Source organism: Hermetia illucens, chromosome 3 (assembly GCF_905115235.1).
Source record: "Hermetia illucens chromosome 3, iHerIll2.2.curated.20191125, whole genome shotgun sequence".
In the NCBI taxonomy this organism is placed as follows: Eukaryota; Metazoa; Arthropoda; class Insecta; order Diptera; family Stratiomyidae; genus Hermetia; species Hermetia illucens.
Window position 1 is genome coordinate 6,626,343 of NC_051851.1, and position 27,891 is coordinate 6,654,233.

Below are 27,891 nucleotides of genomic sequence, written 5' to 3' on the forward strand. Positions count from 1 at the left end.
TGTTACGAAGCCACAACAGGAGCCTCGGACTGGACGGATTATATAACGACGAACCCGGCAACAACAACGGAGTAACGATTTGCGCATTTTCTCATGGAACGTGCGCTCCCCGTACAGAGATGAAGCTGATGAGCAGCTAGCGGATACCCTGTCCCAATATAGGGCTAATGCAACAGCGTTACAGGAGATGCGTTGGACAGGGACCGGTTTCCTGAAGAAGAGCCACTACACCATATATTATAGTGGCCATCCAGTAAACCATGTGCTTGGAGTAGTTTTCTTGGTCAGCCATAAAATGAAACCTGCTGCTATCGGCTTTGAAAACATAAGCGAACGGTTATACACTCTGCGCTTGCAAGGCAAGTTTAGAAATATAAGCCCCATTAGCGTTCACGCCCCTACAGATGAGAATGCAGAGTCGGAGAAAGATACCTTCTACGAAGCAGTAAAACGAACCCTCGAAGCCTCTCCCAGATATGATATTAAAATCATATTTGGGAATTTTAAAAGCCAAGTAGGGAAGGAGCCCGTATTCAGGCGATAAGTTGGCTCCCATAGCTTACACGAAAGTATAAATGATAACGAACTGCGGATTATTCAATTAGCAGGGTCACACGAAATGGTTGTTGGAAGTACCTGGTTTGCGCGGAAAGCGGTTCACAAACATACATGGGCCTCTCCAGACGGGACCACTTTCAACCAAATTGACCACGTGTTGATTGAACCCAGCCACCTCTCAGAATGTCAGAACATATAGGGGGGCCAATATAAACTCAGATCACTATCTCGTTGGCATGGTGTTCCGAGCTCGAATAACAACACCACCCAGAATCCTTTCTGACAATCAGGTGAGAGTTAACACTGACGCCATCCACAACACAACCCTCCGCGACACCTATAAGAGGGAAATGGATGCCACAATAACCGCAGTCAACAGAGGACCTGGAGATGAAGCATCAACAAATAATCTTCATAACCACCTGAAGAACGTTATCTTTGATACGGCTACAAACATACTTGGCCCCAGCCGCAAAAGGAGTCGGAATGGCTGGTTTGACGATGAATGTAAGCTCGTAACGGAACGCAAGGATGCCGCATACTAGTAGTAACATAGTAATGTTGCATTCTCGAAGAACGCGGGCACGCGCGGAGACTTATCACGAACTCCATCGAGCGGAGAAGCGACTTCACAGACGGAAAAAGGAAGCCTGGGAGAACCAACAAGTCTGTGAACTAGAAAAGTACAGGGAGCAACCGCACTAGGCGCGCAATTTTTACCAGCAAGTCAGCAGGATGAAGCCTTATACACCTCGATGCTCATCCTGCCGAGACAAATAGGGAAATTTGATTTCCGACAGAATGGGCATATTGGAGCGATGGGTTGAATACTTTGATGAGCTACCGAACAACCAGAACATCGACGATTTGGAGGTCCCGCCAACTGAAGACGACGGACAAACACTGCCACCACCAAGTTTAGGAGAAACAGTCCGTGCAATTCATCGGCTAAAAAATCATAAGTCGCCAGGAGCCGATGGAATTACAGCCAAATTGGTTAAATATGGAGGCGACCAGTTACACCAAGTGGTTCATCAACTTGTGCTCAAGGTATGGGACACCGAATCAATGCCTGACGATTGGCAACGAGGCATTATCTGTCTCATACATAAAAAGGGAGATATCACACAGTGCAGCAATTATAGAGGTATCACGTTGCTGAGTACTATCTATAAGATATTTTCCTCTATCTTGCTAGGCCGGATAGCCCAGAACATCATTGGCCCATACCAAAGAGGCTTCACTCCAGGCAAATCAGCAACAGATTAGATTTTCTCTCTGCGGCAAGTGATGGAAAAACTGTTGGAATATGGACAACAGTTGCACCATCTGTTCATCGATTTTAAAGCCGCCTATTATAGCATAGCCAGGGTAAAACTGTATACGGCCATGAGAGAATTCGGTATCCCGACGAAATTAATAAGACTGACTAGACTGACCCTGACCAATGTGCGAGGCCAGATAAAAGCAGCACGATCACTATCAAGACCATTCGACGTCAACAAGGGTCTACGACAAGGGGATGCCCTATTATGCGTCCTCTTTAACCTGGCCCTCGAGAAAGTGATCCGTGATGCTGAGGTAAATGCAAGAGGTACGATCCTCTTTAAGTCCACCAACGATATCGACATCATGGGTAGAACTACCCGAGACGTACAAACTGCCTTCATCCAAATCGAGCAGGCGGCGATTGGCGCGAGATCTTGGGCTGCACATCAATGAAGGCAAGACAAAATATATGGTGGCAACGTCAGCACCGAGAACCAACCAACCAACAACATCAAACCGCACTGGTTAGACGGAAAGAATAAAGATAGGAGAATACAACTTTGAGACCGTTGACAATTTCTCCCATCTAAGATCGAAAATCACAACCGATAACAGCTACGATGATGAAATCCGCGCAAGTTATTGTCAGCCAACAGAGCCTATTTCAGTTTACAAAGACTGTTCCGCTCAAAACGTCTCACCATAGGGTCAAAGCTTTTACTGTACAAGACTATGATCTTGCCAGTCCTCATGTATTCCTCGGAAACTTGGGTTCTCAGCAAGAAAAATTGCAAACTCTTGGCCGCGTTCGAGAGAAGAATCCTCCGAAGAATTTTTGGCCCCCTACATGAGGATGGACGATTCCGTAGTCTACAGAATGACGAAATCTATGAGCGATACCATGACCGTCCGATTGTGGATAAAATCCGGCTCAACAAGTTGCGGTGGGCGGGTCACTTAATCCGTATGAATGAGGATGATCCCACCCAGAAAATCTATAAGGGCAATATCTATGGTAGAAAAAGAAGACGAGGCTGACCCTGCTTAAGATGGAGCGATGGCGTAGGTCAGGACGCCAGACAGCTTTTAGGGATATCGAATTGGTGGACCTCGGAGCAAAATCGGGATGTCTGGAATTCCTTATTAAGGCAGGCCTGGACCGGATACCGGTTGTTGCGCCGTTGATGATGATGATGATGAAAACAAGGGGTACTATCTTAGGAACGCATAAAAGCAGTTTCGATGAAAAATTGTCACAATAAAAGAAGATATTATTGCAAGTCTCTGAGCAAATGCAAAAAAGTCTGCGTTTAGATCACAAAATTCGTGGATTCCCGTAAATGACCAGTGGTAGTACATAATTTTCGAGTTGGTTTGTGCATCTAGTGACTATTGATAAAATACTTTATTGATTTTGCGTGAATTAAAAAGTATCATTGATTATGGCTGAGCGTAAACCTAAATTTACGACAAAAAGATAAAAGTTTCCATGAAATCGTGAACTCTGTTGAAAGAACTCATTCCTTGGTGTAAAGAGCTGTTGATAAATACGAATCAGCCGTGTTTTTTACTTCAGGGTATCGATCAGTGCGTCCACCTAAACTTACAGTACATAAGCGCTGGATAGCCTTTTACTTTCAGCAAGCCTATGACCCCAAGCATACTGCTGACATAAAAAGGCTTGGTTGCTCTACACGCCCTAAATCACTGGATCTGAATCCAATTGAGCAGTTGTGGCACTTACTTGAAAGAATTGAATTACAAGCAAAGAAGCTCTAAAAAATGTTATATTCGATGAGTGGAATAGTATAACGGCTGAAGAAACCACCAAACTAGTTTATCAGTGAAAAATAGGCGTAAGGAGGTCATTTACAGAAAAGGTTATGTAACCAGCTATTAAAGTACTTAATCTGATAATCAAATCTATTGGGTTTAAATTAAATGAATAAATTGTCTGCGGTGTACACAGACTTTTTTGGAAGCCATCCTTCATTCCTGTGTCAGTATTGTATCCCCTTTCCCAATCTGTGGCTCATTGCATGAATAGGGGCTAGTTTAGGTGGGTGGGAGCGGTTCAAATTCCGGAATCATTTGTTGTATTTATAGGCTCCCTATAAATGCCAAAAGAGATTGCCTTTTTCCCTCTAGTAATTCTTATATCTAGAAATGAGTTCTCCATCGTCTTCGATTTCCATTGTAAGCTGCGATGCACATTGTTCATAAACTCCAGTATCTCACCCATCCAGTTTGTTTTTATAAACAAGTCGGGAAACCGGAAGCTAACGCTTCAGGTATGAAAGGTTTTTCCCTATGTGAGGAATGATGAGTACATGAAAGTTCCGTGTGTGTATAGTTAAAAATTCAATTGCCCTTTTTAAAAAGCCATTTACCCAAATATGATAATTTGGAACCTGGAAACCACTGTATTGACACTAGGTAGTTCAATAAGTTTTGCGACTCGCCTAATTTTGTTTGTTATGTTGGTATGCCCCTCATATAAACGTACGGGAAGTTTCATTTCAATCTGTCAATTCGTTCCTTGGATACAAGCCATTTAGTATCGACATGTCATGGTATTTTTTTAGAACGGGAAAAGCAAGTATCGTTCTGTGGTTGAATTTTTATTTTTGGAATGTTTAAAAGCAGCGGAAATTTATGAACGAATGTTGAAAGTCTATAAGGACTCTTCGCCTTCAATTAGTACAGTAGAAAGATGGGTTGCTCAATTAAAACGTGGTCGTACAAGGCTTGAAGACGATCATCCACGTCAACGACGTCGAAAAATAGCAACAACAGCAGAAATCGTAGAAAAAATACAGGATATCGTTTTGGAAAATCGTCGAGTGATTGAAAATTGAAAGAGATTTAGTATAAACCCTAGGCATCTCATTGGGCAGTATAAGCAATATTTTGACTGAAGTATTGGATTTTAGAAAGCTGCGTGGAACAAAAGCACATTCGAATGCGACCTTCTCAGCAAGATTTAGAGCTTTTTCGAAAAGATAAAGTGAATTTTGTGCATCGATTCATCAGGATGGATGAGGCTTGAGTCTATCACCATGATACTGAATCAAAACAATAGGCTAGAGTTGTGTGAACCTGGTTCTTTGGCTCCGAAACGAGTTCGTGTTCAGAAATCAGCCAAGAAGGTGTTAACATCAATTTTTTTGTGATTCCAAAAAATTTTGTTTGTGGACTACTTGCAAACTGGTAAAACAATAAATTCTGAATATTGTTGTAACCTTTTAGACAAGCTGAAGGAAAAAATTCGTGAAAAAATATCCCGTGTGCAGACAAATATTCTTTTTCATCAGGACAGTGCATCGTGTCAAAAGAGCATTTTGACAATGGCTAAAATCCATAAATTCGAGTTGGGATTGTTGGAGCATCGACCGTATTCACCAGATTTGCCCTTAGCGAGGAAGCGAATTTTACAGCCCTTCCAGATTCTCAATTCAGATTTGAACTGATTGGCTATTGACGCTAATAGCTGAATTTCCTTGAAACTTGGCATGTGTATATGGGCTACTGTCCTCTATTCCAGTACCCCTAAGATGCAATTAACAGGGGTTTTCCAGTTAATTTCTAAAAGTTGGTAATATACTATTAGTAAGTTTATTTGAGCAGATATCGGAACGTTTTGAGGCCTAAATTTCGTATAAGCGCACGACCCTAATTTTATTCTGATTTTTGCGCTGGGTAGTTTCCGAAAGTGAGTCCTGTCTTACTTTAATTGTGTAGATTTTGCCTCTTTACTCGCACATTTTGAAACCTACGTCAAAACTAATATCAGCTTCGGAAAGTACTAATCGAGACCTTTCATTCAACATCCCACAAAACTACATTGGTTGAAAAAATGTTACATCCCCCCTTTGCAGGTATGGGGAGCCCCCCCCCCCCTCCTTTAAACTCTACGTAAATTTATGTCACTCAGATAAAAAAAGCGCCTTCTTAAGGGGGTCATCCCGTGTGTCGGGTTGGAGAAATCAATTTTTTTTGCATGAATTGTATCTATCATATATATGGTGGAGAATATGTGGGCAAAGGGATTTTCCGATATTCCGAGTCCTTCAGAAATTACAGGGTTAAACAGGTAAGGAGTTTGCAGCCATGGCTAGAGTACTTGATGAGAAAGAGCATCGAATCTTTTTTGACCTGTTAGTTTTTTACCTGAGCCTTATAAATTTGAACACAGGTATAAATATAAAAAGATTGAATACCAATCAATTGTTTAAACTTATTTGCTGTTTGGAATAAAAAGGATAATCCAGTCTAGAGTGAGCCCTGAAAGGCTTTCAAGCTATACTCAGTTATATTTTGTTGTAAGTATTGCGCTGTTTGTGTGTTCAGTGATTTAAATGGATCGTACGAAGGGAGATCGCTTTAACGGTCAACGTCATGCTCGCACTAAAAAACGAGTATTTCATGGGAATCGATACTTATCAGAGAAGAAAAAGGACTTCGCATCAACATCAGCAAAGAAACTTTTAGCCTGCATGAACATGGATGTTCCAGTTTCGACAAGTTTTGTATATTGTATATTGGATTTTGCTAGAGTATTCTCCGGTATTTCTGCAAATAATAAAATATACGTAGTAGTAAAAAAGGAATGCGCAGGACATGTCGAGAAAAGAATGAAAACGCGGCTAAGAAATTCAAAGAAGAATCACAAAGGCATTGGTGGAAAAGGGGCGGGAAAACTTACTGATAAGGTTATTAGCGACCTCACTACATTTTTTGGGCTAGCTATTTGTCGACACGCAAATTCGATAGAATGAAGCAAGAAATTTGAGCAACTTTCTTCCATAAATGTTCTACAGACGAAAATCCTCAGCATCAAAATTTTCCAGCAGGCGAGGACAGTTGGTGCAAATGGCGCAAAGCTAAAGGAGAACTGGATAGTTTTCACCACGAGAAGGCACCTTTGACTGAAGAAGTTCAAACAGTCATCAAACCAATCTACGAAGATTTGTCACGAGATGATCTCTTGAACAGATGTGTAGGAGCAGAGACCCCGAATAACAATGAGTCGTTAAATGCATTAATCTGAACTTTCGCTCCTAAAAACCTTCATTCTGGGGCCAAGGTCGTAGAAATAGCCACTTTTCTGGCTGTAGTTATTTTCAATGAAGGATTCAATGGCATTCTCAAAATCCTAGTGACAATGGGATGTCTAGTTGGTCACATATGTCAGGTTTATGCCGACCGCCGTAATGAAGCGCGAATTTGGCGGTCCGAACGACGATCGACTAACCTCACTAAAAGAGCCAGAATTGAAACCAGACAGCAACAATCGGCCTTACAAGACTTTTTTGAAGAAATTGAGGGTGCTCTCTATGGACCAGGTATAGCAGATTAATGGCGAGTGAAAATTTTACGATTGATAATCACATTTAAATTTTCAAATGCGTTTTTCTCGAAACTGCATCTTGAAAATCGGCTGCCACCATAGCTCAAAATCGATCCAACCAAATTCTTTGAAATTTTCACGGCTTCTTTAGTACATATTTCTACGGTCCGCAAACTAGGATAATTGCAATCGGACGGGTCGTTTTTTTTTTATTCATAAAAAAAACCGTAAAAAAACACCAAAATCCAAAAAATTAAGTTTAAAAGCCCACCAAAAATTTACCTTTTAATATTTTCTAATTATCCTAGTTTGCGGACCGTGGAATATTGTCCACATTAAAATGTCGTTTAGTTTTTTTTCATCACATGAACACAGCGCCCTCCAGCGTGGCAGCAGAAAAACACCTTTTTTTGGAGATGGGTGCATAAATTGACACGTATTCCGAAAACTAGCTACGATATCAAGCTGAAAAATTTATCACGTATACTAGAGATATCGATAAACATATGGTGAAATTACGTTTCTATCTTTATCCAGTCCTCCAAAATAATTCTTCAAAAAAAGGAAAAAAAAACGGCCTGCACACGGGATGACCCCCTTAAGGCAGGCCTGGGCCGGATACCGGTTGTTGTGCGGTTGATGATGATGAAAATAATAAGCGATTAATATACCGTTCGACATCATTCTCACTCTTCCTTTTTATGCCACTTTATTCTTTATTTTCTTCTATTCCTTATAACATAATAAACGTATTTTTCAATCACAAAACGTAGAATATGACATCAACAATATTAGCAGCATCATGCGCAGGAGTAATTCATTCAAATTCAAATTTAAATTGAATAGCTAATGAGCAAAGTATTGCTATTTTCCAATATTTATAATTATCACATACTTATACATATCATATTAGAGGACAGAATAGATTTTCATAAATTGAAACTTATCCAAATAAAATTCCAACATCAAAAACCATTCTCAACTCTTTTAAATTGTTAACATAATATTAAGGGAAAAATACAATTAAATTCTCTCCGCCATTTTATGCTAAATTATAATTACGTAAAGTAGAATGTAACAATTGCTTTTAACACCAATAGAAATTGAAGAAAAATAAACATAAGAAGATAAAAGAACGAAGTTTTAAAAGTTGGAAGTTATATAATTACAATTACATTGGGATGAACTGAAATTATTCAAATTCGAAACGTATTTCAGACCTCAACGCAGGCTTTGAGGGAATATTTTACTGCAGTGTACTAAAAATTATTCTAATAGCACTCGTTTTGTTGCTATTCAGTATCCTTTAAATAATATATCTTTTTAAACTTTGCACAGTGGTTAGCAGCTAGTAGCATCCCATCGCAAGCACAATCTTTTGACAATGAGTCAGTCTAACACATCGTTCAATAAATCCCGGGACTAGCGTAGAAATGGCGCTAATAATGCCATTTATATACCAAGGTTCAGAAGTACCAACCTTCAGATAAGATGTGTCAAAATTTGATGTAATTCGAAACATAACCAAGAAAGCTATAGTGGTTAAACTGACGCTACCTTTGCAATCGTGAAAAAATGGACCAAAACAAGTTTCGTGTGTTGATAAAACATTGTTTTCTAATGGGGAAAAAACACTGTTCAAGCTCAGCAATGGCTTGAAAAACGTTATCCGAACTCTACTTGGTCGAAAACAACCATTTGTCGGTGGTTTTCGACGTGAAACACGGTCGTGCTGATACAAATGATGCGGAACGTTCAGGTCGGCCAAATGAGGGGGTAACTCGCGAAAACACAAAGCAAGTATTGAAAATCGTGATGGGCGACCGCAAAATGAAAGTGCGTGAGATAGCTAAGATGGTGAACACATCAACTGGTAGTGCATTTACTATTTTGCACCAAAAATTGGCTATGAAAAAAGTTTTTTTCCAAATGGCTGCCGCGTTTGCTCACAATGGAACAAAAGCAACAACGTATCAATGATTCGGAGAGCTGTTTGGCACTGTTTACTCGCAATAAACAGGATTTTTTGCGTCGATATGTGGCAGTGGACGAAACATGGATTTACCATTTCACTCCGAAGTCAAGTCGGCAGTCAGCTGAATGGCGTACAACCGGTAAAAGCCGCCCAAAGCGTCCAAAAACACAACATTCGGCCGGCAAAGGGTTGGCGTCCGTATTTTGGGATGCGAATGGTATAATTTTCATTGACTACCTCGAAAAAGGAAAAACCATCAATAGCGACTACTACATGGTGTTATTGGATCGTTTGAAGGCCGAAATAGCGAAAAAACGCCCACACATGAAGAAGAAGAAAGTCATCTTTCATCAAGACAACGCACCGTGCCACAAGTCAATCAAAACGATAACCAAATTCAACGAATTAGGCTTCCAACTGCTTCCTCATCCTTCGTACTCGCCGGATCTGGCCCACAGCGACTGCTGGCTCTTTGCGGATCTCAAAAAGATGCCCCAGGAAAAAAGATTTGGCTCAAATGAGGAGGTGATCGCTGCTACTGAGGCTCATTTTCAGTCAAAAGACAAATCGTTCTACAAACATGGCATTGAAAAGTTAGAGAAGCGTTGGAATGATTGTATTACACTTGAAGGAGATTATGTTGATGAATAATAAAGAATTTTCCGTTGTTTGTTGTTAGTCCCGGGACTTATTGAACGATTGATGACCTGACGGTGATCCCATGCCAAAATAGATTCATCTAATCATTAAGTAATTAAAATCTATCACCTAGAATGGGTAAAATATTGCGTAAACAGTCAAAATATTTAAACTTAATATCATGTGGATCTCCACTACTCAAACTGCGCTTTTGGGATTGGCAGTGACTTGCTTTTCTCACTTTTGATTTAATGTAAAACAACAAAACAAATCTTATTACAAACAGTCAATAATTGAGCATACTAAGATTATGTCATATTCCACGCGATTACCTTCTTTTAATCATTAGCAGTAACGTATTTAGTATTTATACATTTTTAATATATTAAACAGTTAAGTAATAAGTAATAAAGTTCAAGCATCTTTCAAAAATAAATTCAATTATTTGAAAATAACATTTCAGTTGATTAAAAGTAATTAATGATAACTAACTATCGAATATTTAGACACAACTCGAAAACCTAATATTGTATTGCTGTTGCTTTGTTATAACAAATTGTACTGAGTAGGAAAACGATTTTAGATGGAAAAACTAGTTCAATACACTCGTATAAGAGTTCCTTACTGTATTCATATTTCAAAAGGGGGGCTAAACACGTTCATCTGTGTACAGTTATCAAATCCTAAATTCAAAAACAGTTGCTAGCTACATGGTAAGTATAGTAAAGTATCTTGTATATTCCTACATGTTATCTTGTGTATAGATGTTCATAAATCTACTGTTATATGCTGGAGAAAATCGAATAGCATGCGAACAAAAAAAAAACAATACAGATAAAACTGAATGAGTAAATTTAGGATGCTTTCAGTTCTATTCAGGCAATAGTTGCTTGCAAATCAGATTCTCCCCCTCGCGCAAAGTGGAAACTCGCGTGACGATACCCTAATCCTACTATCATAATCATAAATATATTACATGAAATTCATTCAATCTATTTCTACTACTTATAACGGTATTGTTACTATTCTTAAATCTATCATCATTATATGTATTTGTTGAGAAGATTGTTGTGTATAAGACTTCAATCTTTTTGTTACTATTGCTACTTCGAGTACCTTGGGCCGTAGCCTTTGTAAAATGTCAGGTTTTACAACGCGATGATGATGATGGAGCCGGTGACGATGCTTTGGCGCTCGTGAGTTTTTCTTTGACCTTGGCCAAAAGACTTTCGAAAGAATCCTCTTGAAATGATGGGGTACGCAGGGCTGGCTTTGAATAGGGTAAATGATCTTGGAAGCTGTTGGTTGCAGCACCATCTGAAAGGAGAATGAAATTTGGAATGTTATAATTTTGCGTTCAGAGTTAAGATATTTTTCTTCTGATGAAAGATTTCTATTTTTTTTTTATAAGTGAGGAGTTGACTGACTCAATTAAGATCGATTTCGTAAGTAAACTATGGAAATTTTACTTATACAAGGTGTTGCAAGCCACGAGGAGCGAACTGGTTCTGCATAAGAAACCATGCACCTGTTGAAAGTCTCAGGATATGACATTCATGTGTTTTTCACTGGGACACTGCGGCGAGTTCTCTGTGCCGTGAGACAAATGAGCCGACAGGCTCTTCATTTTGTGAGCTATACAATGTGAATACTATTTTTATTGAACCCGAAATTGAATCTCGGATCGGATCGGAAATATAATAACGATTACAGCAACTGTAACCTGGCCTCCCGATATCCAGGCGCAGCTCTAAATGTATTACTCAATTTGCAATGAAGAAGCAACATTGAAAGAGTTATTGGGAAAATTGAATTCTTTTTTCGCAATGTCTCCCGCTTGGTAGAAGATATGATGTAATTCTTCAATGTCGAGAACACTGGGAGGTACTAGAAGAATGCGTGGCAGGATATAGTAAGTAAGGACTTCTACTCCCATAGCCCTAAAACAGCCAAAGTCTATCTTTCAAATAAAAACGAAAAGTAAACTTTTGCCTTGGGAAATTGAGCGCCCGAGTCACGACCCCTGGGAAGCGCATCAAATCCATTGCTGGAATTGAGAAGACAACCCAGATGATCACAACTAGCATGAGAGAAGCTTTCGAAGAAAGCTGTCCACTCAAGATGCCAAAGAAGGATAAAACACCATGGTGGAACTCGGATTTGGCAAAACAGAGGAGAACGACAAGGATGCTCCTTAATCGTGCTCTGAAGGGTAGCCAGAAACTGGGTTATTTACGTTTACAGAATGGGAAGTACACAGAAAGCGATGAAGAAACTGCAAATCATTTGCTTGTAGTACACTTCCCAGGCAGCATCCAAAATCTAATCTCGGAGCCAATAGGTGCATACAGCCCTCAACCGAGAGACTGGAATCATCACTGGAGCGAGTGAAATGGGCATTTAATTCGTTCCATAGATACAAGTCTGCAGGTTCGGATGGTATCATCCCTGCGCTAGTAATAGAAGGAATGGATGCCCTGAGTCTGCACATTCGGAATATATATCGTGCATGCCTGGCACACGCTTATATTCCAACTAAATGGCGGGATGTGAAGGTGTTGTTCATTCCCAAACCAGGAAAACCCACCTACACAGACGCAAAAAGCTTTCGACCGATCAGCCTAATGTCCTTTCTGCTAAAAGGACTAGAAAGATTAGTAGATCGGTTCATAAGGGATACACACATTCCTAAATGGCCACTTCACCATAGGCAACACGCCTACCAGAAAGGCAAATCCACGGAGACAGCACTCCATGAACTTACGGCAAAAATTGAAAAGGCGATGTCCGATAAAGAATACGCCTTAGGCGCATTCATGGACATCGAAGGTGCCTTCAATTATGCCTCATTTGCGGCAATTTGTGATGCGGGAAGACAGCATGGAATCGAACCGCTGCTAATCAGTTGGATCTTTCACATGCTAGAGTGGAGAAAAATCCACATATCGGTCGGCCAGAAGTCTATTGAAGCAGGATGTCTGAGGGGCTGTCCACAGGGAGGGGTTCTCTCTCCACTGTTATGGCTCTTGGTGATGGATACCCTGCTGTAGCTCCTGGAGGACAAAAAAAGTCTTCGCGCAAGCATTTGCGGACGACCTAGCCGTAATAATTACCGGCAAGTTTGCGGACACAGTATGTGACCGCTTGAATGCAACTCTGCATGTAATCCACAGCTGGTGCCTTCGCAATGGACTCACGGTGAACGCTAGGAAGACTGGACTAGTTATGTTCACTAGGAACGTCAGGTGGGGCAACTATACGCTACCCACCTTAGCAGGGGTGGAAATCCAGCTGGCACAAACAGTCAAGTACTTAGGAGTACATTTCGACTCCAAGTTAACGTGGAAGCATATCCAGGAACAATATCAGAAATCCTGCAGATTGCTCTGGTGCTGTAGGAATGCGATAGGTAAGACCTGGGGACTTTCACCTAAACGGATATATTGGATGTATACATCCATAATAAAACCCATTTTGATGTATGCATGCATCGTCTGGTGGCCAAGACTGAACTTTGCTAACAGCAGGAAGCTGCTAACGCAGATTCAAAGACTTGGTTGCCTAAGTATTACTGGAGCAATGAGTACTACGCCGACTGCGGCACTTGAAGCTATCCTAAATTTACCCCCCATTCACTTGGAGGTGAAACGAAAAGCGGCCAACGACGCATATAGGCTCGATACCATTGGGTCGTGGAAAGGCGGCCAATCCAACGGGCATGCATCTATCTGGAAATTCCTTGAAAAACATCCGGTAGCCCTGATGCCGACCGATCATATGGTTTCCAGATTAGTCTTTGAAAAGACGTACACTGTCGTAATCACCGAAAGTGAAGAATGGTCGACAAGTGGCCATGAGTCTTTTCAGATTACAGACCTAATAATCTTCACCGACGGGTCAGTCACGCAGGATGGATCGGGTGCAGGTGTGTTCTCGGAGAATTCGATTATAGAACTGGCCCGACCCCTCGGAAAACTGGCAACCATATTCCAGGCGGAGATATATGCCATTTCATTGGCAGCAGAAGAATGTTTGCGACAAAAATGGAGGGGTCGCACCATTCGAATCTGTTCCGACAGTCGGGCGGCATTATCAGCACTAAATGGCAATAACATATCAAGCCAGTTGCTGTGGAGTTGTCATCAGGTGCTGCTGAAACTTGGCCGACTGAACGAAACATTCCTGATGTGGGTGCCGGGGCACTCTAACATCGCCGGTAATGAGGAGGCTGATAGACTGGCTCGCCGAGGGTCTGGATCCACAATGGTGGGGCCAGAACCAGCTCTTGGAATCCGACCATCTACTGTCAAGTCTACTCTGAAGGGTGAAATTGCAAGGATTCACGCAACCGAGTGGAGAAATTTGGACACTTGCCGCCAAGCGAAAATCCTTGTGAAGGAGCCTAGGGCCACTAGAGCGGCATTTTTGTTGTCCCTTAAGAAGTGGGACATGAAAACCCTAGTAGGGCTTTTGACGGGACACTGCCCCTTAAACTACCATATGGAAAAAATTGTGGTAGCGGTTTCGGCTGTATGCAGCCAATGTGAGGAGGAGGAGGAGACTGCCCTGCACTTTTTATGCAGCTGCCCGGCATCCTCAGATTTCAGACGAAGACACCTTGGCAAGGTTTTCTTCAATGAAGAATCTGCACACTCTCTGCCTCTTGAGAATGTTCTCAGATTCGCTAAAGCCTGCGAACACCGTAGGCGGGAAGCCATTGAACAGGCAACTTACGGGGATAGTACAATGGGCCTAATAATGGCTTGAGTGTTCGGAGCTGCGGCTCCCCCCAGTTAACTAAACTAAACTTTGCCTTGGGATAATATGCAACGATCTTCCAGGCTGATCAAAGGCTAGTATAGGTCCCAGGGCGAAACGTGGATTGGCACCCACGATGGAACATAAAACCTGGGAAACGCCCGCTGAACCAACACCAACAGCTCTACTACCAAACCCTATCTCCACCTCCACATGGTGACCGCTGGGAGCTCTTTCTTAACGAAAAGCTGCAGACGGAGAAAGATGAAGGCGAGTCTCTCCCGCCTAAAAACGGAGCAAATTGTACCAACTGGTCCTCCAGGTTGGGGGTTGTGTAGGGCTGACAACCTTACACGGAAAACTTGTTACGAAGCCACAACAGGAGCCTCAGACAAGATGGATTTTACAACGGCGAACCCGGCAACTACAACGGATTAACGATTTGCACATTTTCTCATGGAACGTGCGTTCTCTGTACAGACCGAATGCTGCTGAACAGCGATGCGTTGGACAGGGGTCGGTTTCCTGGAGAAGAGTCGCTACCCCATATATTATAGTGGCCATCCAGTAAACCATGTGCTCGGAGTAGGTTTCTTAGTCAGCCGAAAAATGAAACCTGCTGTTAACGGCTTTGAAAACATAAGCGAATGGTTATGCACTCTGCGCTTGCGAGACAAGTTTAGAAATATAAGCCTCATTAACGTTCACGCCCCTACAGAGGAGACTGCAGAGTCAGAGAAAGATACCTTCTACGAGGCAGTAGAACGAACCCTCGAAGCCTGTCCCAGATATGATATCAAGATCATACTTGGGCATTTTAACAGCCAAGTAGGGAAGGACCCCGTATTCAGGCGATACGTTGGCTCCCATAGCTTACACCAAAATACAAATGATAACGGACTTCGGATTATTTAATTAGCAGTGCCACACGAAATGGTTATTGGAAGTACCTGGTTTGCGCCGAAAGCGGTCCGCAAACATACATGGGCCTCTCCAGACGCGACCACTTTCAACGAAATTGACCACGTGTTGATCGAACGCCGCCACCTCTCAGCCTTGATGAATGTCAGAACATATAGGGGGGCCAATATAGACTCGGATCACTATCTCGAATTATGACACCACCTACAATCCCCTCTGATAATCAGGCGAGAATTAACACTGAAGCCATCCACAACACAGCCCTCCGCCCTCCTATAAGAGAGAAATGGATGCCGGAATAACCGCAGTCAACAGATGACCTGGAGATGAAGCAACAACAAATGATCTTCACAACCACCTGAAGAACGTTATCATTGATACGGCCACAAACATACTTGGCCTCAGCCGCAAAAGGAGTCGGAACGGTTGGTTTGACGATGAATGTAAGCTAGCAACGGAACGGAAGAATGCCGCATACCGAGTAATGTTGCATTCTCAAAGAACGCGGGCACGCGCAGAGACTTATCACAAACTCCGTCGAGCGGAGAAGCGACTTCACAGACGGAAAAAGGAAGCCTGGGAGAACCAACAAGTCTGTGAACTAGAAAACCGCATCAGGCGCGGAAGTTTTACCAAAAAGTCAGCAGGATGAAGCCTTATACACCTCGATGCTCATCCTGCCGACACAAAGAGACAAATCTGATTCCCTGCCTAAGATGGAGCGATGGCGTAGGTCAGGACGCCGGACAGCTTTTAGGGATATGGAGTTCCTTATTAAGGCAGGCCTAGACAGAAGAGAGGCTTCAAGTCAGACAAATCCTTTCTTCAAAGGGAGGGGAAAGGAGAAAAGACGAAGAAATGATCATTTATGAGTTAATAATTGCGAGTAGGAATTTTAAAGGATGCATTTGAGGGGAGAGTAATGGAGGTGCTCAAAAAATCTAAATAGGAGGGAAAGGAAATGGTCAAAGCAAACGAAATGGTGCACATGCTGTGAAGTGACGAATACTAGAGTGCTTCTTTCTAAACCTGACAGACAGCTGAAGTCCAAGATTGTGATCTGGACTCTGAGGTCTTTAGGGTGAGCGATACCCAGATTGTGACCATCCACGTATTTCAACTCGTATTAGTTTGTTCCGATTCTCCCGGTGATTTTTGCTTTAACGAAATTCTGACTCAGTTTGACAATGTACGGCCTTGGCCTTGCCGCACTATTTAGATTGTAAAGCCGCATATGCACCATATCTCCGCACACTTGCAGAGGTAGTTTGTTGGAAGTCTATCACGGTCGATCAATTGCAAATAGCCCGCAGACCAAAAATGTGGTGAAACAAAATCCACGACTAGGACGTCCTCGTTTCTCTCCCAAGGGTCCATCTACGCTGATGAATACATGCGAGATAGAGAATCTTGTATCAAATGTTGTGAGTCTTTTCTATTTATGATAATGAACGAGAACTCCTGTGTGCCAATGTCCATCTGGTCACCCTTGCTGGACGAATCAAATCCAAGCCACCGCGAAAAATGTCCACCTGGCGGCACCCTGAAACCCTGAATTCAATCTAAATTTAGCGTTTTCCGTTGGTCAACATGCAGTAGGTTAATACTCCAAAGCGGAATTAGGGCGATCAGACCTAAGTTTGTACGGGGACTCAGAGTTTATCTGCTAATATGGAAACCGAGATAGTCCTCGTGAGTTTAAAGGAGTTCCTAGAAGAGTTTTGAGTTGTTGAAAACGATATCCAAAATACGTTCCTCAGTTTTCGTTTTAACGGAAATGAATTTGGTTAAACTCCTTTTGAGCTGTTGATCCGGAGTCAACTTACTAAGCGCTTTCCGCCAAAGCGTCTTCTTTCGTTTCGTTTGGCGATCAACCGGCTGATGTTCAGGTCGTGCATAAGAAATGCGCTTGATCTCTTTCACTACGCCTTCCCAGGTTATGAGAAGAGTTAGTATCTGGTAAATCATGTAGTTGAAAGAGACAACTTTATGCAGGAGACAAAATTAAATGCAATGACTTGGGAGGAAATCAAATCAAATCAGATCATCTATTAATTGTTAACGTTCCTTTGGGGTTGCTTTTTTTTTTATATGATGTAATAAAAGCGAGGGGACTTTTTGCGCGACATGGTCATTGTGTTAAGAAGGACAGAACTTAACTGAACTTAAGAAAGAATAAACTCAAAAGAAACAATATTATTTCCATAGAAACCAAACAGGATGTTGTCTGCAAAAAAAGTAAACAGTCCTAGATGAGCGATTTTCCGAGATTCCAACTAACCATTATGGACTTCCGAGAAAATTAGAAAACTTGACCCCTGCTGTCCTTATTGAGAAGTAAAAATACGTGATATAATGAATGTTTCTAATAATTTTTGGTGTCCACGCCCGTTATTCCGAGGGTCCGCTGAATAGAGGAACTGTTATGTTAAAAAATCTATCTCTGGGCGCGTGCAACAGATATGGAGCATAGCGCGCCAATCACACCTACGCCCCGCCACTCGCGTTTCGCTGAAATGCGTCTCAACCCCTTCCAGGACACTTGAAGTATAACAATGTGCTTCATTTTGTTGAAACGAAATTCATCTCATTCAATTACGTTTACGCTAGAGTTCAGGCAAAAAGAAACCATCATGACGGTCTGCTCGCGGAATTTCTTCTTCCTCTTATCTGTAAATCCTAAGAATTCGGGACCTTGTAATGACTAAATGCGTTGGCAATGGTTAAAAGACCATCCTGAGTGGCCGGAGATGACTTAGAAGGAAGAGCTATCCCAAAAATAATAAAAAAAATTGCGAAATTGGCCGTTGAAGTTTTATTGAAGTGTTCCGTTGACACGTGCTTGCGCGCCTCTGTGCTAGCCAGGCTCGGGAATGTAGGGGCGATCCTTTGTGCCACTATACAAAAATTCACGTGTAATTGTACGGCTCGACTGCGCGCATGTTGCCTAGTTTTTTTGCTGTATTGAAATTGAACCCCATGGTACATTTAGTAGCTTGAGCTTGATACGGTGGTACCAGCAAATTGTCGGGGTGTGACTATTCGGACGCCCTTTTCAAGAAGCAGACCCCGACGGTGACTGCGATCGATATCTACCTCCTTAATGCAAAGTACCTATTGTCGTCGTCAGTTTGGAGCCCGCCTCATTCTTCGAAGCAGCTGGCTACGGGGGGTACGGTCGCCCAGCGTCAGTCGGTTCAGCAAATATTTCAGATTAACTTCCTCACTTATTGACAGCCGGGGTGTGAGCTAGCCGGTCGTAGGAACCATCATAAAATACGCCTGCCACTAGCCCGATGGTCTCTTCGTCGAGACCGACAAGCGCGTGGAGTCCGTTGTGACACCTGCGAGCGCAAATTGCGCTTATAATTGAGTCGGAGTCGCCAGCAACCACACTCCCTTTTACACCAGTTTTCGCTGCCTTCACTGCGTCACTAATCGTACCTAATGCGACGTTGCACTCCGCTTGCCGTAGCCGCCGAAATGAGCGGAAATTCCAAAAAAAAAATAAATCCCTTGCATATAAAATCGCGGCCGCAGACGTTGACGCTCCTTCGAAAACAGTTGAAGTTAGCTGTGGACGCCTATGCGCTGAACTTGGAACATTGGACTTGTCCGTCCGTGCAAAATCGCCGGCGACAATTAACAACGAAATATTCCACTTGGCTCGGCCAACTTCCAACTTGCAATTCTGAATTGCGACCACTACTTCTCGCTACCAGCGCGGAATGCACTCAATATCAAAACTCGACACCTGGTAAACACGGGGTCTGATTGGCCAGCTCCAAATTTAGTTTTCCATTTTCTTTTGTATAAGCTCGAGACGGGCTCATAGCTAACGTCACGGCTGGTCGTTATTTCGTTACGGGGAATAAACGACTAGGCAAGAGCTGCTCGTGCAATCTTTTTTGAGTTTCAAGTTATTGCACGCGTCTGCACTCTCCGGCGGAAGTGTAACCCGCCGGACTCGTGCCAGGCCGCCAGATGTGTCGGCGGCAGTGCAGTGCATTGCCGGAGGTGTTCTTATCACCGACAATGCAGTCGCGGGTTCTTGTTCCCGCTGTGCCGCCACAAAGTCATAAATTGCAACTGACGTTTGGATTGAACCAACTTGGTCTATGGACCCTTCCAATTAAAAAAAAAAAACATAACTTGCGCTTGGATACTTAACCTAAAAAGTGGGATTCATGGATTCAAAAAATGAGGAATGTCAAATTGGTCCGATCTATCATAAAGAGAATGGCGGACTTAGGACTCCCTCAATCCTAAACAAAAATTTGTTTCGTTTCGGGCTGAAACTAGGCGATTTTTCGTCTTCAATATGATTTAGACTCAATCGTTTTTTTCGGGTCTATATAAGGAGGCAATCACTTTTGGCCTCGCTGCTCCCAGGATAGAGGTGAGGCAGCGTCTGATTAGTTGCCTCTGCTCTAAACAAAATCGCAAGTTGTATTTTTTAACCAACTACCTTTCTAAATTGACTGTCCAAACACGGGCCACAAAAAGAATGTGCTGCTCAGTCGTTTTTTGGCCCGTGTAGACAAACTAAGGTTTTATTTACTCTTAATCGCCAAGTTGATTATTGGATCACCTTATTTCTGGGTTTATTGATCGTTCATAATAGCGTGTTAGAATAAAAATATTTTAGGCACTTACCTAGATCAGAATAAGTAGCTCTGCAGAACGCTCGTCGGCCTCCGAAGCTAATATCATACATATTTATCTTCGGATCATTCATGCTACGATCAATAACCTGATAAGCATCCTGAGCCTTTTCATACGTTACAAATCCATACTTCATGCTGTTGAAAATAAACGGAAAATGGCATTAGATTGGCATCGAAACAAAACCGATCAAGAATATCCTCACCCAGTATCTTTGTAATGCACAGTAATCTGTCTGATTGGACCATATGAAATGAATTTCCGCTTTAGATCCTCCTTTGATGTTTCGCGCTCTATCCGCCCAACATAGACGATACGACGTTCCTCTACGGCTGCAAAATATGAAAAGAAGAAAAGGAATTCGATCAAAATTCATCTGAAACCGGTTTCATCCTTTAGTACCATTACCCGGAGATGTGTTACGTCTAAAACTGGATCGACGTTGTCGATTCCCACTCGAATAGTGCGATCGAGAACGTGATCGAGATCGCGACGATCGGCTTCGTGATCGTGAACGTGACGAAGTGTCACTGCTACTACTGCTACTGCTAGTGTTATGTGAGGAACTATAACGGCGGGTGCGACGTTCACGACTACGACTTCGACGTCCTGTTTCCGGATCAGATGAATCCGATGCATATTTCGTGCGACTACTACTTCGGCTTGATCTTCTACGTGTTTTATGATACGGCGAAACTGTACGACGACTACTTGAATAAGAATAACGAGAACTACGCGGGGATACCGAACGATTTGTTCCATGACTGCTTACTGAACGATAACGAACATGACTACGTGATGACGATTGATAGTCATTATCGTCCGATGATGCTGCAGATGAATCACGACGTGAACGATAGTGTCTTTTGCGTTTTCTTCCAGTGTTTGTTGGATTACTAGAAAGCTTTTCGGCTAGAAGTAGTGTTAAGGGCGGGAATTGAGGTAGTTCTTCAGTTTGAATGGATACTGAGAATGTTTTCTTGCGTATCCGATCCTTACGCAAATGCATAATGATTTTGTCCTCTCCGTGTTCGATATCTCTTCCGGTTTCTTTGACTGTAGGTTTCTCAGCAGAAACTGTATCTGTTTGGTCTGTGTGCGACATTTCTGGTTTTTGAGGTGAAAAATGACTAGGCGGCGAGACGCCAATGTTCGGTGACTTTTGTGATAGTTGACCTCCATTTAGTAAGGTTGTAGTCGACTGTTTAAGAACAACGTCTTGGATGCTAGATAGAAGGGAACTACTAGATATTTTCACTGCATTTGTTTTCTTCATGGTATCGCTGATGTTGGAAAGTAGCGATGATGATTTTATCACGGCCGTTAGAGGGTTATTTTTGCGATCTGGAATCGAGTTCGTATCCAATTTCTCAAAGACTGGAGGTAGCGTGATTTCTGTGTTACTACTTGCTGAAACAATTATTATCTCCTCGTAGTCAGGGTTTAATTTTGTAGTTGAACTGTTTTGTGCGTTGTATTTTCCGTTGCAGATTTGCTCAAGTGGGAGAATTGGAGTGATCGGGCCAACTTTCGCAGATACTGTCGAATCAATGCGCTTACTCTGTGCCGCCTTTTTCAATTCTTGCATGCGCAGCACTTTGTTTTTCGCTTCCAAGATGGGATCGTAGAAATCCTTACCAGATTTGCCATTAGCTGGTTGTGTTAATTTTGGGACTGGAGTTTTCTGGTTGTTTTGAATTTGAGGTGGAACAGGGGTTGGGTCCGTCTTCTTGCTATCCTCGATTTTAATTTTAGAAGGAGCTTGAATTGGAATCGGATCACATGGTATGCATTTTTTGATTTTTGTGTCGCCTATAAGTTGATTCTCTCTTCTCCGCTTGTATTCTTCTAAATTTAGCTTCTTTTTGACAGGTACCAAATGCGGAACTTCGGAATTAACCTTCTCATTTTCCTGACTAGAAACATCCTTTGTACCGTCAGGACAGTGAGCGTCTTTGATTTCAGTTTTTGAAACATCAACTGGCTCCTCTTTCTTGATTGCAACGTTTTCAACTTTCACTGTTGTCTCTATTTTAGGAGTTGAAGGTTCAGAAATTGCATTTGTTTTATTTTCAGTTTTGGGTTCATTCACGTTCGATTTACATAAATTGCTTTCTATGGCACATGTTTCTTTAGAATCCACGGTTTCTTGCTTTATACAGCGAGTATCGATGGTTTCTAAATCACTCTCGATATCTGAATCAGAGAAGTCGGACAACTCAGGTTTCGTACACATCGAAATGTTCTTCCCTTTACCGAGACCATACTTTTTCCGATCCATAACTACATGCGGTTTACTAGAGAAATTGTTCGATGCACAGCTATTGCTGAGCATTCGATTACATTGTGACATCTGCAAATATGATGAGAGACAATCAACTCAAGTGTAAATTATTTATTTAATGAGGAGAATACACAGAAAACAAATTCCTTATTACATACTGTCCTCAGAGGGAGGAGCAAATGAGTGGCTTACTTTACGCTTAAAACTACAGAACTAGGAAATAGAGTCAAGAACCCAAGCTGTAGGGCGTTGTAGGACCGGTATAGCTTCGGGATCGAAGAGTGGAAGTAAATCTCGAGCTCCGCGAAGGGTATATCAAAAATGTCCGCACTACATGTGTTATGAGACGAGGCGATACGGAAAGTAATATCCGAGTTGGCAGAGCAGTCTATCAGGCAATTGCTGGCACGCTTAACGTTGGGTGATCGAACACCCAGTCAATTGGTTCGTGAAATGAGGCTTTTGAGGCTCTGGCTGCCGCAGCTTACAAAGTGCACGAGGTACACGCATGTCCTACATTATCTACCAAAGAGCAGCCCACCGTGGGATCGACTTCATTAAAACGTGAAATGGCCCCCTTTCTTGCAAGCATGGCCGAAATGAGAGCGACGTGGAACGCTAAGCGTTTGGGTGGTAGGTCGCGGACTGGCACGCGATCCACCACCCGAAAAGGGCGATCGGGTAGCCAGTCTTCTGGACAACCTACGGACCCAGGCATATGTTGGTACCATCGTAGATTCGGAGATAAAGCTACAAGATATACACTACCGTGTAACTTCGCGAGCTCTACAAAAACTAGGTCCGCGGAGGGTCCTGGCGACGGCCACTCAGAATGCAGCGCCACGTCACCCTCACGATTTAAGACCCTCTCAGGAGGCGCAGCTACCTAGTGGATACCGGCGCGGAGGTTTCGGTTCTTCCCGTGCTCCGGCACCATCGATTAATACCACAAAATTTGAAACTCGGAGCAGCGAACTCCTCACAAATAAATACTTACGGGTACAGGCATGTGGACGTGAGTCTTGGTTTGCGTAGAAAGTTTTCGTGACAGTTCATCCTACCGGTTGTCGGCTTCCCCATTTTATGGGTTGCTAGTGGACCTACAGAACGGGTCACTTATAGATCCCACAACCAGCCTCATTTCGTCAGGGAGAATCTCGACCTACCCAAGTAACAGCCTTTCCGTACTCTTGGAGGACATTACCGACGCTCGTGTTCGGGCACTCCTCCAAAAGTTCAGTCAGATTACTACGGAATGTAGTCTTTCGAAACCAGTGAAGCATGATGTTCTGCACCACATCATTACCACTGGTTCCCCTATCTCCTCAAAAGTGCGTCCCCCTACCACCCGAGAAGTTGGCTATAGCAGGGAAGGAATTCGAGCAACTAATTCAATGGGGTATCTGCCGAACTTCAAACAGCTGTTGGTCATCACCACTCCATATGTTCGCTAAGCCAAACGGCGAATGGCGCCCCTGCGGGGACTACCGAAGGCTAAACGCCCAAACCATTCCAGACCGATACCACTCATTCACGAATTTGCGCACCATCTCACAAACTGCCACTTCTTTTCGACCTTGGACTTAGCCAAGGTCTGTCGAACCCCTGTAGCTCCTGAAGATATACCAAAGACGGCATTATGCACGCCCTTTGGACTCTTTGAGTTCCTGCGAATGACTTTTGGGCTGTCCAACGCGGCGCAAACCTTTCAAAGGTTTGTCCACTTGGTCCTGCGAAACCTTGACTTCTGTTTCGTATACTCGGGTGATGTTCTGGTCGCTTCTTTCTCATAGTCTGAGCATTTGGCCCATCTCGAAAGCATTTTCCAACGTCTCCTCGAGGCCGGACTCTCAAATTTCAAGTTTCTCCAGAATCAGGTGACATTCCTCGACCATTCTATTACTCCTGACGGAATCCAACCCGACCTAGACAAGGCACAAGCAATTTTAAGCCTCCTGCGTCCTAAGACAGTGAGAGAGCTCCGAAGGCTCTTGGGCATGCTAAACTTCTATCTTCGTTTCCTGCCCCTTGCCGCCCACCACCAGTTTGTTTTGAACGCGTACTTATCTGGCCCCAAAACCAAGGACACACGAATGATTGTGTGGTCTGAAGAGGCGATCCAGGCGTTTGAAAAATCCCGATAGCAGCTGGTTGATGCTATACTCTTGTCATTCCCTCAACAAGATGCACACCTAACCATATTCATTGATGCCCCTGACGTCGCTATAGGTGGTGCTCTTCACCAAAAGGTGAATCAAATCTGGCAACCGTTGAGTTTCTTTTCTCTAAGCAGCTGAAGTCCGCTCAACGAAACTACAGCACTCACGATCGAGAACTGCTCGCCGCGTACTTGGGCATCAAATACTTCCGTTTCTCCCTAGAAATCAGCCCAATCACAGTGTTCACGGACCACAAGCCTTTAACGTATGCTTTAAAAGAAAAGCCCGACAAAGCGTCCCCTCGTCAGCTACGACACCTCAGCTTCATAAGCCAGTACACTTCTGACATATAGTACGTGTTCGGCAACATATCTCCAAGTAAACATCCCTGCCTCAGTCGACTTTCCGGATATCGCCAAGGCGCAAGACATCTTCTTGCAGGCAGTACTTCAGAGCCTCAAGTCCAATCCCAAATACAAATTTCGGGAGTTGTCTATCTTCGGCTCAATCCTCACTATTTTCTGCGAAGACTAGAAGGAATCTCGACCATACATTCCGGCCACTTTTCACAAGGAAGTGCTCCATGCATCCAGGCATCAGGACAACGAATCGGTTACTTAATACTTCTGGCCCGCTATGAACAAGACATCAGCTCCTGGGCCAGAGAGTGCATCGCGGGCCAAAAGTGTAAGGTCATCAGGCATGTAAGAAAAAAAGTGGGCTCATTCAGTCGAACGACCAAGCGGTTCCACGCGATCCATCTCGACCTCATAGGCCCTTTGCAAGACTCGCACGGCTTCAAGTATTGCCTCACAATCATCGACAGGTTCACGTGGTGGCCTGAAACAATGCGTCTGATTGACATTACAGCACAATCTTGTGCCGAAGTCCTCTGTCGAGAGTGGATCTCGCGCTTTGGAGTCCCGGCAGTGATCAGGGAATGCAGTTTGAGTCCAACCTTTTCTCGGATCTAGGCAAACTCCTGGGATTCAAACGTCTTAGGACCACTGCACACCACCCGCAATCCCATGGGTTGCTAGAACGTTGGCACCGGTCACTGAAATCCGCCATCATGGCCCGCGTCGATACGTCCAGGACACAGGTCTTGCCTATCGTCCTACTTGGCCTCCGAGCAGTCAGCCGGGAAGAGTTTGCTGCCAGCCCCGTAGAGCTGGTATACGCGGAGAGCCTGAGGCTCCCGAGCGTCCCGGTTTATGACAGAGGATCGAGCCTCACAGACTCAGAATTGCTGCGTCTGCTGAGAGAAAACTTAAAAAGAATCAAACCAACACCACCCACCCGTCACCCATTCGCGGTAGTCAGCGTACCCAAGGAAACCGCTGCAACAGTCTTATGAGGATCCATATCGTATGGTACGAAATTGAAGTGTTTAATTTACACACTCTTGAGAATAGGGATAATAAGGGCCTCTTTCCAGAGATGGGGAAAGTAGCATTCTTCTAGATTATGTTGTAGATTATACTCAGAGTGAGGGAAATGTGTTTTCTACTGTTAAGAAGGAAGAGGTTAGGAAGCCCATCGGGGTCAAGAATACCATTGAGACTCAACCAAGGAAGGTGCAAGGAAAGGGATGGCCAGAGATTCGGAGCAGTCTGCAGTTAAGAGAGGTGTAGAAGGTGGAGGGAGGAAACATTGAAGAGAAGTAGGTGCAGAGAAGGTCGCAGGATTGTTGATGGTGGGGTCACTAAAACTTATAGAAGAAGGGAGGGATTGAATGGGATTACGAGAATTGTGAGCGTGAGACTAAAAGGGTTTTAACTTACCGCAGGCAAGGGCTACTTTGACGCTCAATAATTACCTTTTATGCGCTTTTTTAACCGTTGATTTCACAGTAAAGCGCATAGGCTTAAAGTCGGTACGAACTTAGGCAGACAAGGGAAGAAGGGACATAACAGGAGAGGAGTTCGGACAGGATATTATAAAAGGTCTTTAGACCTTGACCACACGATGAGTTGCTTAATATATGTACCCAATTGGAAGACGCTAAACCTGAGTTCAGACCGTCGAAATTGGCTTCAAAAGTTTTTTCAAACTACAACTAACCATTCAAAAAATAACATTTTAAAAGCAAGTACTTACCAAATTGCTAGTTTTCTTCCCCTTCGCTTGTCGGCCTCCTTTTGTCTTAATACCTTTTCCCTGTTTCTCAGCTTTCGGGCTCCACGATGGGTCGTGCTTAACATCATCATCACATTGTGTAAAACTTTCATTGAAATCAACACAGGAACTATAATCGATCGTTTGTTTACGTAACAACATTGGCTTCACGTCTTCTTCGTTGTCATGAACTGTTTCAATATCGATAATAGCTTCGGTATCCGAATCACATTTTGGTTCGATTTTAACATGATCTGAATTAACTAAATAATTGCTAGGATTGCTATGAACTTTGTTACTACTTTCATGAGTTCTATTATTTGTGAGTTTCGGGAAATCGACATTGTCTTGCGTTATGTATGTAGCTAAGTCGAAGTCTTTAATGTCATCCACTTGGGCGTCGAGGATTCCATCACATTCGCTCAAGCTTAGCGAAGTGGAATTTCTATCCTCTACCGATGGAGCTAACTCATTTATAATATCAAGAGGAGCATTACTAATATCAGAAGCTTTACCATAATTAGACTCTACTTTCTTTGGTGTAGATATTCCATTATTTGTGTTTTTCAATTTGTTTCTACTTTGCCCTTCAACTTTAATCCGACTCATGTCTAGACATTCTTGATTATTGACTGTATCAATGTCACTTTCATCGCTTGAATGACTTTCGTAGTCGGCTATTGATGAAACCTCTGAATTGCTGCTACAATCACTACTGCGACTGCTGCAACGATCGCTGTCCATTTCTTCGTCGCCTTCTGCCTCATCATCGTCATCATCAACGGTAATTGGTGAGGTAAAATCGCAATTGGGATCAACCGAAATAATCTCCAATGATGGTGACATGCTGTCGGACATATCATCGGCAGCATCGTAATTTGTTAGAAGATAACCCTTTTATTGGGGAATCAATATCAAGTTAGTATGCATTACTTGGAAACTAAGTAATCCAGCCATCTACGCTCAGATAACTTACTTCTTCTTCATCCTTATCCATTTCGATAATGGTCTCCGTGAGTCCATCATTTTCCGATCCAAATCTGTAAGGAATACGATGTTCTAGTTCTGTTTCGAAGAAATGCGGTGCTTCTTCGTTTGCAGCGATCGGTAGAATGCCGTGCAGAGTTTCTGAAAGCTGCAAGCCCATGCCACTGAAAATATAATATAAAACCATGATAACTCCGGAAGGTAGCAA

The 27,891-nt window shown here is 43.0% G+C and overlaps 1 protein-coding gene across 2 annotated transcripts in view; it reads right to left on the minus strand.

Annotated features, from left to right (window-relative positions):
- Window positions 1-10,007: 10,007 nt before the first annotated feature.
- Window positions 10,008-27,891, minus strand: part of LOC119651741 — a 35,136-nt gene continuing 17,252 nt past the window's right edge. Inside the window, exons 3-8 of one of the 2 annotated variants that reach the window (XM_038055471.1) lie at window positions 27,673-27,847; window positions 26,679-27,590; window positions 20,538-22,488; window positions 20,341-20,467; window positions 20,127-20,272; window positions 10,008-11,108 (exon numbers count right to left, since the gene is read on the minus strand). In XM_038055471.1, the coding sequence (XP_037911399.1) occupies window positions 10,933-11,108; window positions 20,127-20,272; window positions 20,341-20,467; window positions 20,538-22,488; window positions 26,679-27,590; window positions 27,673-27,847 (3,487 nt within the window). In that variant the 3' untranslated portion in view covers window positions 10,008-10,932. The remainder of the gene's footprint in view (window positions 11,109-20,126; window positions 20,273-20,340; window positions 20,468-20,537; window positions 22,489-26,678; window positions 27,591-27,672; window positions 27,848-27,891) is intronic. The other variant, XM_038055470.1, reaches the window with a different exon arrangement.